Source organism: Pan troglodytes, chromosome 13, assembly GCF_028858775.2.
Source record: "Pan troglodytes isolate AG18354 chromosome 13, NHGRI_mPanTro3-v2.0_pri, whole genome shotgun sequence".
In the NCBI taxonomy this organism is placed as follows: domain Eukaryota; kingdom Metazoa; phylum Chordata; class Mammalia; order Primates; family Hominidae; genus Pan; species Pan troglodytes.
In genome coordinates this window covers 40813713-40831131 of record NC_072411.2, presented here as the reverse complement: position 1 = coordinate 40831131, position 17419 = coordinate 40813713, and the positions used below count along the sequence as shown (strand labels likewise).

The 17419-nt window shown below is 38.3% G+C and overlaps 1 protein-coding gene across 1 annotated transcript in view; it reads left to right on the top strand.

Annotated features, from left to right (window-relative positions):
• Nucleotides 1–881: 881 nt before the first annotated feature.
• Nucleotides 882–17419, top strand: part of NXPH2 (neurexophilin 2) — a 113476-nt gene continuing 96938 nt past the window's right edge. The window contains exon 1 of the mRNA XM_001156594.7: nt 882–1383. Within this exon, the coding sequence (XP_001156594.1) occupies nt 1333–1383 (51 nt within the window). The 5' untranslated portion in view covers nt 882–1332. The remainder of the gene's footprint in view (nt 1384–17419) is intronic.

Below are 17419 nucleotides of genomic sequence, written 5' to 3'. Positions count from 1 at the left end.
CATCCTTGGAGAAGTGAATGTATCTCTCCGGACCTTAGGTTTCCCACCTGTTCAATAAAGGAGTGACGAATGACGCCCAAACTCTGTTCTACCGTAAAAACAGTGCAGGTCTGTGAGCCCCATTGCCTTTGATTTTTCCACTCGAGTGTCCAGCACAAAGATAGTAAAAGGTTAAGGATCTCTCCAATGGTGAGTTGTTAACACGGAGGTCGAGGCTCACAGGCATCAGGTTTGCACCTTCGCCCGGCCTCAAAGATACCCCTCTCCAATATTTCTGAAGTCGGAGGCTGTGGTGGGGTATCCTGCCATTATTCTGCTTCTCCAAAGCCCGGGCAGAAGGTCTGGGAGCAACTTTGTCTGTCTTCAGGACACCTAGCTGTCTATACCATCCCCAAACCGGAGTAAACCAGACATCACCTAGCTCCGTTTCTCACAGTTCTGCTCCTGGTCCCTCGAGGTCCCCATTACTCCCCAACCCCAGAAATCCTTCCAGCCGCACCAGGCGCACTTTGTACCCCTTACCCGCGGCTCTGCGAGCTTGGCGCTGCCGCAGAGTAGGGCACTCTCCCAGGGCGTCCTGGGCTGCAGCCTCACCTCCCCGCCCCAGCCTTTTCCGTTCGCAGCCCCCACGCCCCGCCCCAGGACTCTGCAATCGCCTTCCCCTCCTAAACTCTCTGGGCGCTCTCCAGGCGGGCGCACTCTTTCTTGCAGCCACCCAGGGAGAACCTTTTCTTCCCCTCATCCCCAATCTCCCCAGCCAAAGCGAGAGCCAGTCAGTGGGCAGGGCGCTTGGCACAGTGGAGCCTCTCGGACCGGCCTTCTGCTGGGCGGGGGTGGGAGGAGGCACCCGGCCTCTCGGGGCTCTGGGGCACCGGCTGGCCAGGCGTGCTCAGCTCGGCCAGGCATCCGTCCGGCGGGATCGGATCTGGAGAGCAGCCTCGCACTGAACCCATCACCCAAGCGCCCGAGCCGCCGCCTCCCTCCCGCAGGCGCCCCCCGCGCTCACCCCGAGCCCGGCCAAGCGGGAGAGTCCAAGGCGCGACTGAAGCCCCCCGCCGCGTGCCGGAGCTCGAGCTGCCCCGCACGCTCTTTGCCGGCCCCCTCCGAGGAGGGGCGCGCGGGGGGCCGGGAGAGGCACCTCCGGTCCGCCCACCCTCCCCCTTCCCTGCCCGCCCACCCGGCCAGAGCTGCGCGGCACGGCGCAGCGCTCGGATTCCGGGAGGGAAGCGCCGCGCTGTGTCCCTGGCGTCCTCAGTCCTGCCCCGCGAAGTGGAGATGCGCGAGAGGCAGGCGAGGGCGCGCAGCTCGTGAAAAGCCGCGCCAGCCGGCACCATGCGCCTGCGGCCGCTGCCCCTCGTGGTGGTCCCTGGCTTGCTGCAGCTGGTGAGTGCCCGGCCCGCGCGCCGCCCCACACGCCGGGGACGCGTTTCGGCGGGAAAACCGCGCAGGCGGCTGACTTGGAGCCCAGCCTGGGCCTGCTTGGGAAGTGGGGTTGGGGGCGCGCGGAGGTCAAGGAGTTTTGGGTTGCCTTAGAGGTCGAAAGGGAAGAATTGAAGAACGGAATAGACGGGATCTACAGGCGACTGAGGGGCTTAGCACGGGTTGGGACTTGAGCGCTGGGGTAAAGTAGGCAGAAGGTGGCCGGGAAGTAGGTCCGGGAGAAGGAAGCGGTTTATTGATAAGCGGTCAAGGAGAGGATGGAAAGTAAATTGATAGGATGAGAAGGGGCAGAAAGACCTTCCTCCAGTTCACAGTTTGAGAGGCTTGGTGGTGTTTATTTTTCACGTGGTGTTTTGCCCAGATGCACACAGACACTTCTCCCAAAGCATAGCATAGTGCATGCATCCTCGTTCTCAGAGCCAGGTAGTGGCGCCTTGCTGGGGGAAAACTTAGGCAAAATACGGATTTGGGGGACAGCTTGGATTTCTCTTCGTTTTCCGTCTGGCGCTAGGGACTGGGATGGGGCTTTCTGCCAGCTGGGGACACAAGATATAACTTTCATGCCCAGCTCCGCGCAGGAGCCCCCTCTCGGGCATCTCGAAGCTGTCTTTTCAGGGAGACCTCTCCCGCCTGGTCTGGGTGGCTCGGAGGCACTGAGGAATAAGAAACGTATTAAAATGTGGTTTGGGGTTCGCGTTGTCACTCTCTTCTCTCTTCCCGCGAGGCGCCACGCTCTCCTCCTCCTGATATACGCCTATGTTCTATATGCATGGCTAATTATAGTTAAGGGAAAACCAAAGTAAGACCTTCAAGAATGAACTTTTAAAGTAAAATTACAGAAGGGGAGTGCTTTGGCTGGGTCAGCATCTGTGATGGATTTCTTCTGGTCACTTAGCTCTTGCCTTGTTAGGGTGCTATTAAGAGGGCTTTCTCCTGATGCCATAGTTTCTTTGGTCCTCATACTTAAGACTTTGCCCAAGCACTTAGAAGATGACAGTCTCTTCTCTCTCTCTCGCTCTCTCTCTCGTTCTCTTTGTCTCTTTCTTTTCCTATTAGGGGGAAAATCAAGTAACTTTGAAAGTTTATGATATGTATGATATTGTTAAGGCAGAGGCACTTTGCAAGTTCTGAGGGTGGAAGAAACTCTAAAAGGTGGAGAGACCTCTGAGATGCCCGTGGTCCATGCTTGTTACGGTGGAGATTAGCTTCACCTGCACAGCGTTAACTCAGAAACTCTTCAATGGCATCAAGAAGAAAATGCAATGATATGCCCAAATATCCTTGAATGAGCCATCACATACTGGCTATCTACAATACTCCATGTTAAAATACATTTTACATCTTAGGCATTACGAATCCAAAATATATGCCACATTAATCTTTAGTATCCCTTGCTTTAAAATTTTTTAGTCTGGATTCTAATAAAAGGTGATCTAACAAAGCAGCATTTGTATGGTGTGTGTAAGGAAAAGCCTGGGGAAATCAGGTGTTTATGTGGGGTCTTCAGAATATCTTCACGAATCTTAGTTCATTAATTTTGCATTTAATAAATATGAACTGTGTATCTGCTCCGTAAGCAGTGTGATAGGCTCTTAAAGATGAGAAAATATATTTGGGCACGTGTCGGGGAAAAGTTCTCCTCCCAGCTACTATATTGGAAATGTTAGATATTTTTTTTTCCACACCACCATAGTCAGTAAGGAATAGGAAATACATCTTGAAGGGATTATATGCTCTCCTTAAGAGCTAGATTCTAATATTACAGCATGAACTGATTGATTTGCTTTTAAAAAAGCTTATGTCAAATTCTAATCCATTTTGGGATTGTGCTTGGGTTGTAATGTTTTTCTCCTGGAGCACTTTATCATGGTAAGTGAGGTAGGGAGCTGCAGCCCTGTTGATAAGCACACATTCCTTACGCTGCCATCCCTTCGGACAATAAAAGGCTGTTTACATTCTCCACATTCTTAGAGCTGTTGCCAGCCTTATAACACAAGGGGGTTAGAATGTGAAAGGAAAACAGAGTGGCTGAGCATATCTAAATTGAAATATTCCCCAATCCCAGCATATGCCCCACTCCAGTAGGTGTCAAAAAGGACAGATCATGATTTGCTCATTTGGATGGCTCATAGTTTTGTTCTACCTTTTTCAGCTGATATTGGACTTCTTTGTTAAATCCTAACAGCAAGGGGATAAAATGTTTTCTAGATATGAAACTAGTCTTTTACTTTTCTAGGAACCATATGTACTAAAAAAATCTGCCCTTTGCTGACATAAGGCTTTTTTTGTTTTGTTTTGTTTTAATTTTTTGGTGAGGGAGGAGTGAAGTTACCTTATTGTCGAAATTGGATTTTACTTTTCCATCTGCACTGCCAGCCTGAAGAACATACTTTTAAAAAATATTAAATATTTTAAAAGAATAATAGATTCATTTGGGCATATTGAACATTTAGTGATATGAAAATTACCTGTTTGTTTCTGAAAGCAGTCACAGGGAATTGAGCCCAAATAAGTCACTAGCTATGGTTATATATAACATATATAATATACACGTATATATAATACAGTCACAATAACTATAATTTTTTTTACCTGTTTATGTGATATTTAAAACTTCTAAGAAAACAGTAAGTGGAATTGATAAATACTGCAGGTAGCCTAGGAAGAATGTATGTCTCTTACCTGTCCTTGCCCAATTTTCCTGGCCTGTGTATAGTGCTTTTAACAGACAGGTTGCTATAGCTAATTAATGGGATTGCTATTTGCAAGATTTAAATATCCATCTTGAACATATTCCTTTTAAAAAAATTCTTATTCAGCAACATACTCTTATAAAGAATATTAAGAGCATGTTATATCTTTTCTGCCACTAATGAAGAAAAAAATTAGCATTTGAAATGAATATTATATCAAAATGAGTGTTGCTTCATCATGATACAAGGTAAAGACTTCACCAGATGTCAACTGTTTACAGATTTGCATGATGATTTGTAACTGGTAATAAGTGTGATTTTTTGCCTTTAGGTAAAAAGAAGATTATAAAAAGGATAAATTTTAATTTAAATGAATGATTAGCTAATGTTTAAGATAAAATTTAGGGCTGATTTAAAAAATCAGTTTCTTACACATTTTAACTTGTTTTACTGTGATACAATGCTGAGTTTACAAAATAAAATATTAGTTAAAAGCAATGTAAGTTGGCAAATTTTTAGAATCCTATAAAATCAGATCCTTGTGATGAAAGATGGTAACATTTTAGGTTCATCTTTTTAGTATCACATAATTTATTAAGGGTACTTACATTAAAACTAATAATTTTAATATTTGTTTAGTCTGATGATTCTATTTATTTCTTCTTCTGTACTTACAAGAATTGATAACTCTTTACTATCTTCCATTCAGAAATGACAACTTTCCTCATACAGCCTTGATCAATAAACATCAACATAGTATTTTCCAGTGCCGGATGAATAGTCCTCTGTTGGCTATATGACAATGTGGAGGAAAAAAAAAAAACACCACTATATCATTGTTATGACTTAGAGTTGACTGTGCATTAAAATGAACTCCTCATTATAAGCATCATTATTTTACACACTTTAAAAAATGAAAATTAAGATTAGACAATTAAATCCTTGGTTCCAGTCACCCACCTCCCAGTACAAGTTGTATTCCCTTGGTTTATTCTGGTATTATGTTATCTGGTCCAGTTTTAAATGCCTTCCATACAGAAAACTGACTGCTTGGGAAATTATTTTATTGCTTAGTTTCCGAATGGAAAAGAAAAGCTTTCTTAATCTTTGTTCTGTATTTTTTTGTAATTTTTTCTTTTTTATGGTTTTTGATTAATAATTGTAATGCTAAATAAGGCAGAAAGCTTTTTTGAAAAATATTTTAGAGGTTTACATTGTCAGCTTAAAATGTGTAGTTCTTGCCAATCAAATGTATTAAGAAATGTTGGTTTATATAAGATGCTGCCCACCTTTTATCTATTAAAGAGCTAATCAATACACCTTGAATGATTTAGTCGTTTAGTGGTAGCAATCAAAGATGAATATAAATGTGTCACAGGTTTGTGATTTTGTAAAAGCTCTAGACTGTCTCTTACCATTTACATATTCTGTGGACTCTTTTACCTGAAGCTTTACTGGGAAAGATTTGAAAAAAGAATTATAGCTGCACACTCAAGTGCTTACAGTTAAGGCTGTGTCAGCGTTTCTGTAACGAATCTCATTTCTATCTTAGCCATAAGCATTATTGCTGGTTAGAAGCTGGCATTTAATATCTTGATTTGGAAGTAAATTATTTCAAAACGGCTTTAAAAAATTGGTCCAAATGATTTTGAGTGCTCCCCATATGAGGTTACTCTCTAGGTATCCTTATAGTATGCAGGATGGTGATTTAACAAACTAATTTCTATATTATTGACTTTGTAACTAAATTAGCAGGCACAATCCTATGGTTTTGACTTCCACAATGGTTATAATTTAAGTTGGGATATGTTTAAATGATTTTAGATAACCTTTTCCCAGTTAACATATATATTGTACTGCCGTAAGATTTTCTAACACTATTTCGTCATAAGTATTTTTAATTATGCCAAAATCAGGTGCCCTTTTATAAATCTTTATTTACTAATGCATTTTTTATTAGCTGTGATTTGATTAATGGTATTGATGACAACTCTATTCTTTATTTCAAAATCCTGCTAAATAAAAAAGGAATCTAAAGCAATTTACAGTATAAGTTGTGGTATAGATTTTCATATTAAAGAAAGAATTTTAAGATGTGATTGACTGAAAACTTCTATTTTATGTTATTTTTTAACTTATGAAAATCTAGATTAAAACTCTCAAACAAGTGTTTGGTTCATTATGCTGTAAGATTGGTAATAAGGAATTATCTTTCCTTATAGAATTACCATTAAAAATGAAATTTCCATTATTTAAGCCCAAATGCTGTAGGAAATATTTTTCTTTTTCCTAGTCAGATCATTCACAAAGATCAAATAGTTGTATCTAAAATTGCCATTCTTGTGCTCACTTCAGTAGCACGTATACTAAATTGCCATTCTAGTTAACTTTTCCTTTCTTAAATGGTAAGAGAAATGAGACATTTTGTAAACTATAATGATAATAACGCTGACTTAGATTTCCATGCACTTACATAATTTTAAGTTTCTTTCACACAATTATCACATTCTATTCTCCCAGTAAGACTAGAAGATAGAGAAGGATATTTTAAATGTTTCCATTCATGTTTTGGAAAGAACAATGAATTTCATGTCAAAAGACTTGGAGTCTATTTCTGAATCAGTTGAACATTCAACAAATATTTGTTCATTATCTGTTTTGATCCAGACTTTACACTGAGACTACAGCAAGCAGTGAGAACATAGCAGTCAACAAAATAGAGTTGGTCCAAGGGTGTGAGTGTGTGTGTATGTGTGCACGTGTGCACCTGTGAGTGTGTATTTGTCTTGGGCAGTTCGTTTAACAGCCTGAGAACTTTCATCTATAAAATGAAGTCATTAATGACAAAGTAGATAAAAATTTGTTTTTAACATCTCTCCTTTTTTAATATATTGTAACAGGGGTTCTGAATTTTTCTTCATATGATTTACATCTTTAGTTACTGTATATATATGTTACATATAAATGTAATTGTTTTAAATATAAATTTCACATGTATTTTATGCTGTTAACCACATCACAAGTGATGTATATACTTAGAAGTAGATTTAAAACACTACAAGATGGATTACTAGATCTGTGCTTATGGAAAGGGAAAATTTAGTAAAACCAGGCAGAGAATTGATGAGCACTTATTTAACATATAATCAGCAAAATCAATAAAAAGTTAAATTAAAATGGTGCATTCAGAGATTTTCTTCCCCCATACCATTTTAAATTGTAAACTAACATCTAGTCATTGCATCAATTTAAATAAATGGAAAATTGACTCTCAGTTAAATTCTAATTATTAAGATAAACAACATTACAGATTAATACTGTTCTTCATCCAGAAAACTAGCAAGTGACTTTTGTGTGCCTGAATAGAATACAGTCTATTTAAATCAGAAATACTTTTAACTAACTGCAATGGTTTCAGGAGTTCACATGTAAATGTTACAAAATTTTAAAAATAAAACAAACAAAAAAACTGGCATGTGAGACCTACCAAAGATGGAGAAAATTGCCAATGGTCCTAACCTTAGGAGAAAATCCAAGTGAAACAGAAAGACTAACTAGTCCTGGGATTCAATCCAACTGTAAACACGTAAATGTCTCTACAAATGAAACTTGACTTTGAGATATTGCTGCTTTTTTGCCACATAAAGTGATTATAAGGTCATTAAAAACAAAATTTACATAAATTGTGTAAGTCTTTTCATGCAAGAATATGCAAGATTATGATTTTCAAGCTTTATCATATATGATGATAATTTTTAAATCTTATCAATTTAACTTATATAGCAGGTATATTTATTCACCCAAAACAGTAATTTAAGAAATAATGTATATTATTCAAAGGGAAAGAACACATATGTAGTATGGCTGTTAAAAACACATGTGATTTCTATTCCCAAATTCCATTCCTCATTTGTGTGTGTAGACAACTACTGAAAGTGGTTGATTAGTATGAAAATCTGTATGATCTTTTCAATGGATAATGCATACAATAAATGACTAGGGACCATAAAGCATCATTTAACATTTTGTAGTAATGATAACAGGAATATGTATTAATGAAGTTTTGCACTTGGATAGTTCAAACAGGAGACGATTGGGATTGGCTTGAGGAATATGGCTATGGAAATTGAAAAAAAGATGAAGTTTTCAAAAGCGTGTGTTCCGTAGTCTCGAATTTACCTGTTGCTCCTGTGTTGCTGACTCTCCAGCTTGTATCTCAGTTCCTACCCTGTTGCTCAGGCTCCAAGTCGGTGTCTCCATAATTTACTGTTCTGTTTTACTTGGATGTTTTACTGTTAACTCACACTCAACATGTGCAAGGCCACACACATCTGTGCTGAACAAGTGCCTTCCAACATTCATGGATTTGGATCTTGAAGTCACCACCATCCCATTTTTAATGTTTGGAGCCTTTGTGCTAAGACAAGTGACAGGATGTAAAGCACTACATGGTTTGCAAAATTCTTTCATGGTTAATCTGTGCATCAGCTCTGAAAAGTAAGTAGAATGATAGTTATTGCATCCATTTTACAGGTGAAGCAACAAAAGCACACCACAGGTTTCAGAGACAGACTGTAGACTGCACAGATTGTAAACTTGAATCATCCACTTTGATGATGAGTGCTGTCTTTCTAGGTACTCATCACTGACACCCAGAGTGATGGACTTGAGGGACATTTCTAGGAAACATCCCACTCTGCTCAGTGACCACTGAGCTAGAAACCTTAATTCATTCATCTTAGCTTTGCCATAAAGTCAAACAAGTTGAATAGAACAAATGAATTCTTGGGGCATTTCTTTAATCTGGAGTTCTATTTAGAATTTAACCTCATGGGCCGGGCGCGGTGGCTCACCCCTGTAGTCCCAGCACTTTGAGAGGTCGAGGTGGGGAGATCACCTGAGGTCGGGAGTTCGAGACCAGCTTGACCAACATGGAGAAACCCCGTCTCTACTAAAAAATACAAAATTAGCCAGGCGTGGTGGCGCATGCCTGTAATCCCAGCTACCTGGGAGGCTGAGGCAGGAGAATTGCTTGAATCCAAGAGGCAGAGGTTGCGTTGAGCCAAGATCGTGCCATTGCACTCCAGCTTGGGCAATAAGAGTGCAACTCTGTCTCTAAATAAACAAATAAATAAATAATAGAATTTAACCTCATGGAGGCCAGTTGCCAAGGGTCTCAGCTTTAATGCCGTTTTCATGTTAAGTTAGTAGCCAAGTAATGTGGCTCCAGTTAGGATCAGCAGAGGTTTTGAGAGTTCCTCTAACTTTTCAGGATCTCACCTATACCACTCCAGATGGAAAAGATAAAAAGGAGAGAGAAAGTGTGGGTTCACGGGCTGCTAAACCCTGGTTTTCTAGTGGACAGGTAGGAATATGAGGACAAGCAGGTGGGTGAGGGACCCTGTCTAGTAGGTGCCCAGACTTGTGTAGAATTTGAGAGCATTAATATATAATTTTACTTTACTAGTAGCACATGGCTTTTGCTCTCTTTTTCTTTCTTTTAATGAAAATATGTATTTTATTATAAAAGTAATATTGTAGTGGGTGTTATTGGTTCTCCACCCAGATTTCTTTTGGGGAGGCACTTTGCCAGAATGCACTCAGAGCCACAGGTGCCATTCACTTCCTCTGGAAAGCTCTTGACTAATGACTGACAGATGTCAGAGTATGAAAGCCCAGCTCCCTTGCCCCGACTCTGGACAGCTCCCAGATATAACTGAGGTGAAACAGATAATCTGGGTCTTCCCTGCAGGAGCAGGCTGAAGCTACCCTCTGCAAGACTTTGCCTGAGATCACGCACTTCCATGACTTTTTTCCCATTCTTTCACCAGCTGCCCTGCTCCCTTAGCAGGCTTCCCCAGAAGTGCTTCTGTTTTAAATCAATAGCCCTCAAATACTTGCTTCAGCCTGTCCTTCTGGGGAACTCCATCTAAGATTTCTGTTTAATTTTTTTTTTTTAGTACTACTCAGAATTTCTTTAAGTAGCCATCCTCACCCCTGCCTGCTTTCTGCCACCTCATACCTTATACTCAGGGCATTATTAATAGTTTAATGTACGTCTTTCCAGGTATTGTGGATATGTATGCTTTTATAATAATTATATCATGCACAGTACCATGTTCTGTAACAAGCTTTTTTAATGCAATAGCATATTTTGGCTTCTTTGATAGAGCAACTTATATTTTTAAAGATTCACAGTATTTCATGGCATTGATATGCCATAATATATTTAATCTTTCTAATTAATATTTAAATTGTTTTGAATTATTTAATATAGTTGTAAGTATACCTGTAACACAAATTCCTAGAATTGAAAATGTTGGTTCAATTGAGAATGTATATATTGAATTTTGATAATTATAAATGTTTTCTGAAATGATTGTACCAATATAAGGTATTACATTGTATGTGCATGCCTGTATCACGCTACCTGAATACTGGTATTTAAAAAAATTTTTTTGACAATCTATTAAAGGAAAGTACTTCATTGTTTTTAACATGTATTGTATACTGTATTACTTATCAGGTATATAAAGCATGTTTTCACATTTAATAACCATTTGTATTTCTTATTTTGTGAATTGCCTTTTTAAGTAATTTCCTGTGTTTCAGTTTTTTACAGCCTTTAAATTTTATAGTTTCTTTTTAATATTGCTCATACACAATTGTTCTTTATTATTCCTGAATATTTTGTACATTATTAGGTTGTTAAGGATATCTTTTATATGGCTGACATTTTAAAATTCATTTTTGCTGGAATGTAAGGAAAACTATTTATTTTTGTATGTTTATGTTTGTATCTGTTCTATTTCTGAACTCGATTATTAGTTGTAATATTTTTTATTTGATTCCCCTGGATTTTATGTCTAGACAATCATATCATCTGCAAATAATCTTATATTTGACTCTTTTTATTGAACATTATGTCTCATATTAAAATTTATTCTCCTAGAGAACTGTATAGAACCTTCAAAATATTATTGAATAATTCTGAAATTAAGCATGTTCTCATGTTTCCATCTTTAACATAAACTTTACTAAGTATGAAGTTTATTATTTGTTAGTTTTTATTTTTATTTTATGTATGTATTTTTAGCATTTTATTTAGGTACACTGGCTATATTCATAAATGAAATATAACTAAAGTGAAACATGCCAGATTTTTGTATAAAGATTATGGTAGGATTCGAATTAAAAAGACTTCTATATTTTCCCCCTCACTTCTGGAAAGAGTTAAAATATTTGAGAATTGCTTTTTCTTTGGCAGTTTGTTGGGAATCATTCTAATCCATTTGGGCCTTTTTGTTTTGGGAAAAGAAGTCTTTTATAAACTTTTTATTTCCTTTATGACTACTTACCACTCAGGTTTTTTCCTCAACCAACCCTTATTGAATCCCTTTTATTAACTTTAAAATTATGCATGTTTCTGTATCCTTAAATTTGTTTCACATAAAATTATATATACTATAACCTTAATTTTTAAAAACTTACTGCACACTGTGAATTTGCGCCCTGTTTTGCCCTCGAGTTTGTATTATATTAATTGTTTTGTAAGAATGGTAGCTAGGGGAGTGCCTTCATTTTCTTTCTATGTTTAACAGCATAAATAGAAGACTTGAGGGGCAAATTTCATAGATAAGTTACTAAGAGGTCCAAAATGAATGGAGCCTCAGGGTAAGGGGTGAGCATCCAAAATCCCACGAGCTTTGTGCTCAAGGGAGCCTCCTGGTAGCTGCCTTGGTGCCAGTTTCGTGCCTAAATCCTGCTGCACTAAGCTGGGTGGTGGGAATTGGGTGCACATGGGGAAAAAACTTCAGTGTCCTGCCCACGTGTGGTTCTCCTTTGCCTTTGTTTGGTTACAGCCTGCTCAGCATGCTTGGCTTTTCCATTATTTTGATTTACTCTTCTTTGTGTCTTCTGGGGATTCTGATTTTATGGACTCTTTTGGCATCCTTTTCTCTTTCTAGCACTCTTATACATTTATTCTTGTTTTTGCATTTCTAGTTCTTTTCACTGGGATTTTTGGAGGGAGGCAAGTGCATGCATTCTTTCAGCTTCCTTCATTGCAACTGGAAATCTTGTAGTCATTTTTGGCTCATCTTTCCTCATCCCCTATAATAACCATTCAGTCACACAAACCTATGAAATTTCCTTCCAAGTCCCATTGTAAACTCTCTTCCTCTCCATCCCCAGCCATGTCATCACTATCACAGCCTCCTCACTGGTGTATCTTATTCCAACATGAGCCTTTTTAATTCATCCCACATATCACAGAATCATCTTTCTTAAATTCTCCTTTGATTTACTATACCACTACACTATTAAGAGTGAGATTGCGATTCTCTTTTTCTGAACACAGTGAGTCTAAATTCTTATTCCTGGCTTTCCCAGACTTAAATCTCTCCTCCAATATTTGTCACATACTCTTAACTGCAGCAGGGCCTGTATGTTCAATGCTCCATGAATATTTCAGAGTAGAGGGAAAAGCGTAGGTTTTGATGTCAGGCTGACTTGGATTCTGGTACTTCCTCTGGCATCTTGGACAAGCTAATAAATCTACTAAATCTGTTTCTTTCCTTATAAAATAATGGTAGTTATTAGCTATCTCGGAGGGCTTTGCTGATTACTTACAAAAAATGTAAAATACCTGGCCCATAACATTAGCTTAACAAATGTCAGTTTCCTTTCCATCTGTATTAACTTAGGGTCTTTGTGCACAAGCAACAGAAACTGATTCTGACTAACTTAAGCAGAGAAGAAATTATTAAAATGGGGCAGCTCACAGAAAGGGTATGAACCAGGCATGTCTAGAACAGAATCCAGGGTTTGTGTGTCAGGAAATTGTCAATTAGCCAAGATAATGAATAAATGCCAACCATTTTTTCCCTGTCTCTACAATCCTTGCTTCACTTCATTTAAGATGCTATGTTCTGGTTGAGAAAGCCTGGTTGGCTTGGGTCATACGCCTTAGCTTGAGAAGGGCAGGGCACTTTGATGAACAGTTCTGCATATCCTAGGGAATCCACAATAGATGTTCCCCTTAGAAAACTTGTGGTTAGCACTCTCACTAAAGAAGGAGCTCTATTAGAGAAAGAGACCCAAACAACTACAGAGAAGACCCATTCCAGCTGTTCATATTAATCCACATGATCTCCACTCATAAATAGTCATAGATAACCAGAGATCACCAGACACTTAAGATAAATCATCAGGAAAAAAAGGGCAAAGAGAAAACAGAACAACTTACCTTGGAGGCAAGCAATAATACAAATAACTAATTATAATTTTTAAAATGCCCAATTAGTATTCTCAGAGAGTCAAAGAGATATTGTATCCTGAAAATAAGAACAGGTTGCTATGAAGAAAGATCAACTGGGGAACAATAAATAATTATTATAAACGAAATTTATAACTGACGAAATAAAAAGTTAAGGAGAAGGCTGAAAATAATAGAGATAATAAAGAACATACTGGTGAACTACAAGGTATAGCCATGGAAATCTCCCATGGAAGAGAACAAAAAACCAAAATGGAAAATATGAGAGAAGTGTGAAGAGACACAGAGGATAAATCCAGAAAATCCAGTGAAGAGCTCCAGAAAAAGAGGACAGAGGCAATGAGAGGAAGGACATGGTCAAAGACACAGTGTTGAATAGCCCGACTTAAAAATAACAAATTGGTGAAATTTCCACACTCAAATGAAAAATCAGAAAATTCTAAAAGCTTTCAGAAAAACAAGATAGATTACTTAGGAAAAAAACGTTTTATCTTATTAACAACAAAATAATATCTTTACAGTTTGTAGAGTAGGAGATATTGAATCAATAGTCAAATTATCAATCAAATATGAAGGACAGAAGAGGAAAAAATTAGAGAAGGTAAAAGTGATTAGGTGCAGCAAACCACCATGGCACATGTATACCTGTGTAACAAACCTGCATGTTCTGCACATGTATCTCAGAACTTAAAATAAAAAAAATGGTATTTGGGGCATGCAAGGGTCTCAGGGGAGCTACTGCTCTCTCCATTTGGGGAAATCCTCAAAGAGGTGCTGCAAAGCAAGAGAGAGAGAGAGCAAAGGGATGATGAGGCACACAGTTGCACTCCAGTCTGAGTGTGACTCAGTCTCTGGTCCTGGGAAAGCATGGGGTTCCATTTCCTTCTGTAGTCAGGCCACACTGTGACTCTATAGGGGGTTCTACTGAAGTTATATCAGCTTCATAAGTGCTGTTTATTAGTTTGCTGTTTTTGAAATGGATTTATATTCAAAGCATGAAAGATTTAGATATTGCTTAAGAACAGAGTATAATATAATAAATATTGATGAACTAAAATAAAAATTTAGAGGTGAAGGTAATACAAGAGGTAAAAGTGGGCAAGCATGCCAGGTTCCTTATCTTACATAGTAAGAAGTTAATAGAAGCCATCTAATATTAATAAATTAAGAAATAGATGCAAAGTCTTAAAAGTTACCAAATACTGGAAGAATTAAAAGTGACACAATCAACAAAAATCCAGTGTGCATCTTTGTTTACTTTGTGCTTTCATTTCTTCTACAATTTAAATAAATTAGAAAATAAATTTAAAATTAGCATGTGGAAAAAGCATTTTGACCTTAATGTATATTTTGTGTTTTGTATTTGACCTCAAAATATGCTTCTTTTTTCATAGTGCTTTTGATAAATGTTTATTACTCCGTAAATTTCAAAATGAAGGTGGTCTTTTCAGCAGGGAGAGCTGTCCAGCAGTGGTAAAGTCATGCTCCTGTGGCCATGAGTTGACTTCTGGAAGTGGGAAAGCAGAGGCCATCTGCTGGATCATGCTGTAGGGCAGGGTGTACCAACCTCAGAACTGTTGTCATTTTGAGCCAAATAGTTTCTCGTTGTTGGGAGCCATCCTGTGCATTGTAGGATGCTTAATAACACATCTGGCTCCTACCCAGATGCGAGTAGCACCTTCTCCCACTTGTACAACCAAAAAAAGTCTCCAGACATTGACAAATGTCCCCTGGGGAGCAAAAACAGCCCAGTTGAGACCTGGAGTGGGTGAGAAACCTGCCATAGGTGATTTCTGGCTATGCGAGAAGCTGAACCAAGTGACTGCTTCAGCCTCTCTCAACTAAATGCTTTGTCTTTGAACTGTTAGGAAGCGGGGTCAGCATTTTGCTTAGATCTAGTTTCTTTCTTAACATTTTAGTTCTTCTAATTCAGGCAAATTTCCTTTGGTTCTATTCAGTTCAACCAATATCTTTGAGTGCCAACTCTGTCAGGCACTGTGCCCAGTGCACACATCTCTATTGGACAAATTTTCCTTTTTGAGGGTAATAAATGATGAATGTTCCCCCTGATATTCCTTGCCTGGACAAGATTTCCTTTCCTACTAGACACTGTCACACATTTCGTTTTGTGTCAGGTTCAGATATTATCAGTTGTTAGGGCTGGCTCTGAAAGTTTTAGTAAAGCCTTCTAATTTCCATATTTTAAAATGAAGTAATGAGAGAAAAATTACCTTGTAGAAGACAGCAAATAAAATTGAAATTGGCAATCACAAATATTGGTTGGTTAATAAAAACGTGAACTACATCACACTTGACATGTAAATTTGTTACAATTAAAATATAATAGGATTACACTCTTCAAAGAGTTTATCACAAACCCAGGTTATATTTTTGGTATGAAAACAAATGCAGTGATTGTGAGCGTAAAATTTGATTCAGTGTTTTTGAGATAAAAAACAGCTTACAGCTATTACATTCCACTCTTAGGAGCTAGGTTGCATTCCCTTTTTATTGAAAAATTGGAGATTTTCAAGTTTACTGAAATGTAAACTGTGAGTTACTCTATTTTTATAAATGGCATGAATCATATTATTCTATATTGGAATGCATTTTTAGTTAAGTTTTTTCTTTAAGGTAATTCTTAGTTTTTAAAAAATGTATCTGTGAAGGTACCCTATGAGAGTTGCATGTTAACCTCCAGAGATAAACGTGGTAATAGAAACGTAAACAGAATCCCTGGTGGTGTTACAATTTGAAATATATTTTCACAAAATTTTAACTATGCATAAATATTGACCTTACTTATTGTGATCAGGTCTGAGAACCACAGTGGAACACAGCTGGGCTGCTGCTCAATCCCTTTATATATATGGAGAATGAACCTGCACATAGGCTTCTGTACCCTTCACAGTGAGTGTGTTGGAGCACCCTGCACAGGCCAGCACATTCCTGTGCCTGTCTTTATACATAAACACATGCAGGCACACAAATAACACTCTCTTACTGAACTTTCTCACTGCACGAAAGGCTGCATTTTTCATTTGCTTGTCTTTGCCTTGGAAGTGATAGACCTAATTATGCTACTACCATTCTCTGTACACATCCCTAAATAAGTCAAGCCCTTCTTTATCAATGTATTCTTAGCTTCTATCAAAGGTTAATGTAGGAAATGGCCATAGAAAAACATGTTTTGTTAATACTTGCATTCATATTCTTATACATCCACTCAATAGTTTAAGTGTCTACAGTAGGCATGGCACTATGCTAAGCTTTTCCTTAGAAAATATTTCTAGGGGCAAATTATTTCTTCCTGATAAATCAGATATTTTTAAGAATCAGAGTTTCAATTCAGTGTTTTCATTTATAACTTTCCTACTGGGAAGAGCAAAGCTAATTTGTAGTTCATTGCAACAAGTAACATTACTAAACTTCATTTTCTTGAAGTTTTCTTACCAGTTATATAATTTGTGACCATCATAGATAGATAGATAGATAGTCCTATTATATATGATTTATATCAGAAACCTTGGGAACATTTTTTGAAAATATTTGCGCTAAAAATTCCTTTGCCAGATGTTTCACCATTGCTGTCCTAATGTGCCTATAACACTCATTTGCTGAAGTCATTTTAATTCTGTGGATGTTAATTTCCTCTAAATTCTTCTTTCTGCAAATTGAGATGATTGGATTCAGTGATTCCCAAATGCTGGTCCATGGGCCAGCTACAACGGCTGTAGCAAGAAAGCATTTTCAGAACATTTAGGCATGCTACATCAGTGTCTCTGGGCTGGAGCCAAAGCACCAGGTGATACTGGGGCCCAGCCAGGTTTGGAGACCCCTGGATCAGATTTTCTCTTAAGTATCCTTTGGCTTTGTGAGTTCATGATTCTTTTGGAGGGTGGAATATAAGCCAGCACAAAGGGAAAGATTGCCAGTGACTCAGGAAGGGGAATGCCTTAGGTCATGAGAGGGTTTTACAGCATTTGCAGACCTCTCCTCAAAGGTATGT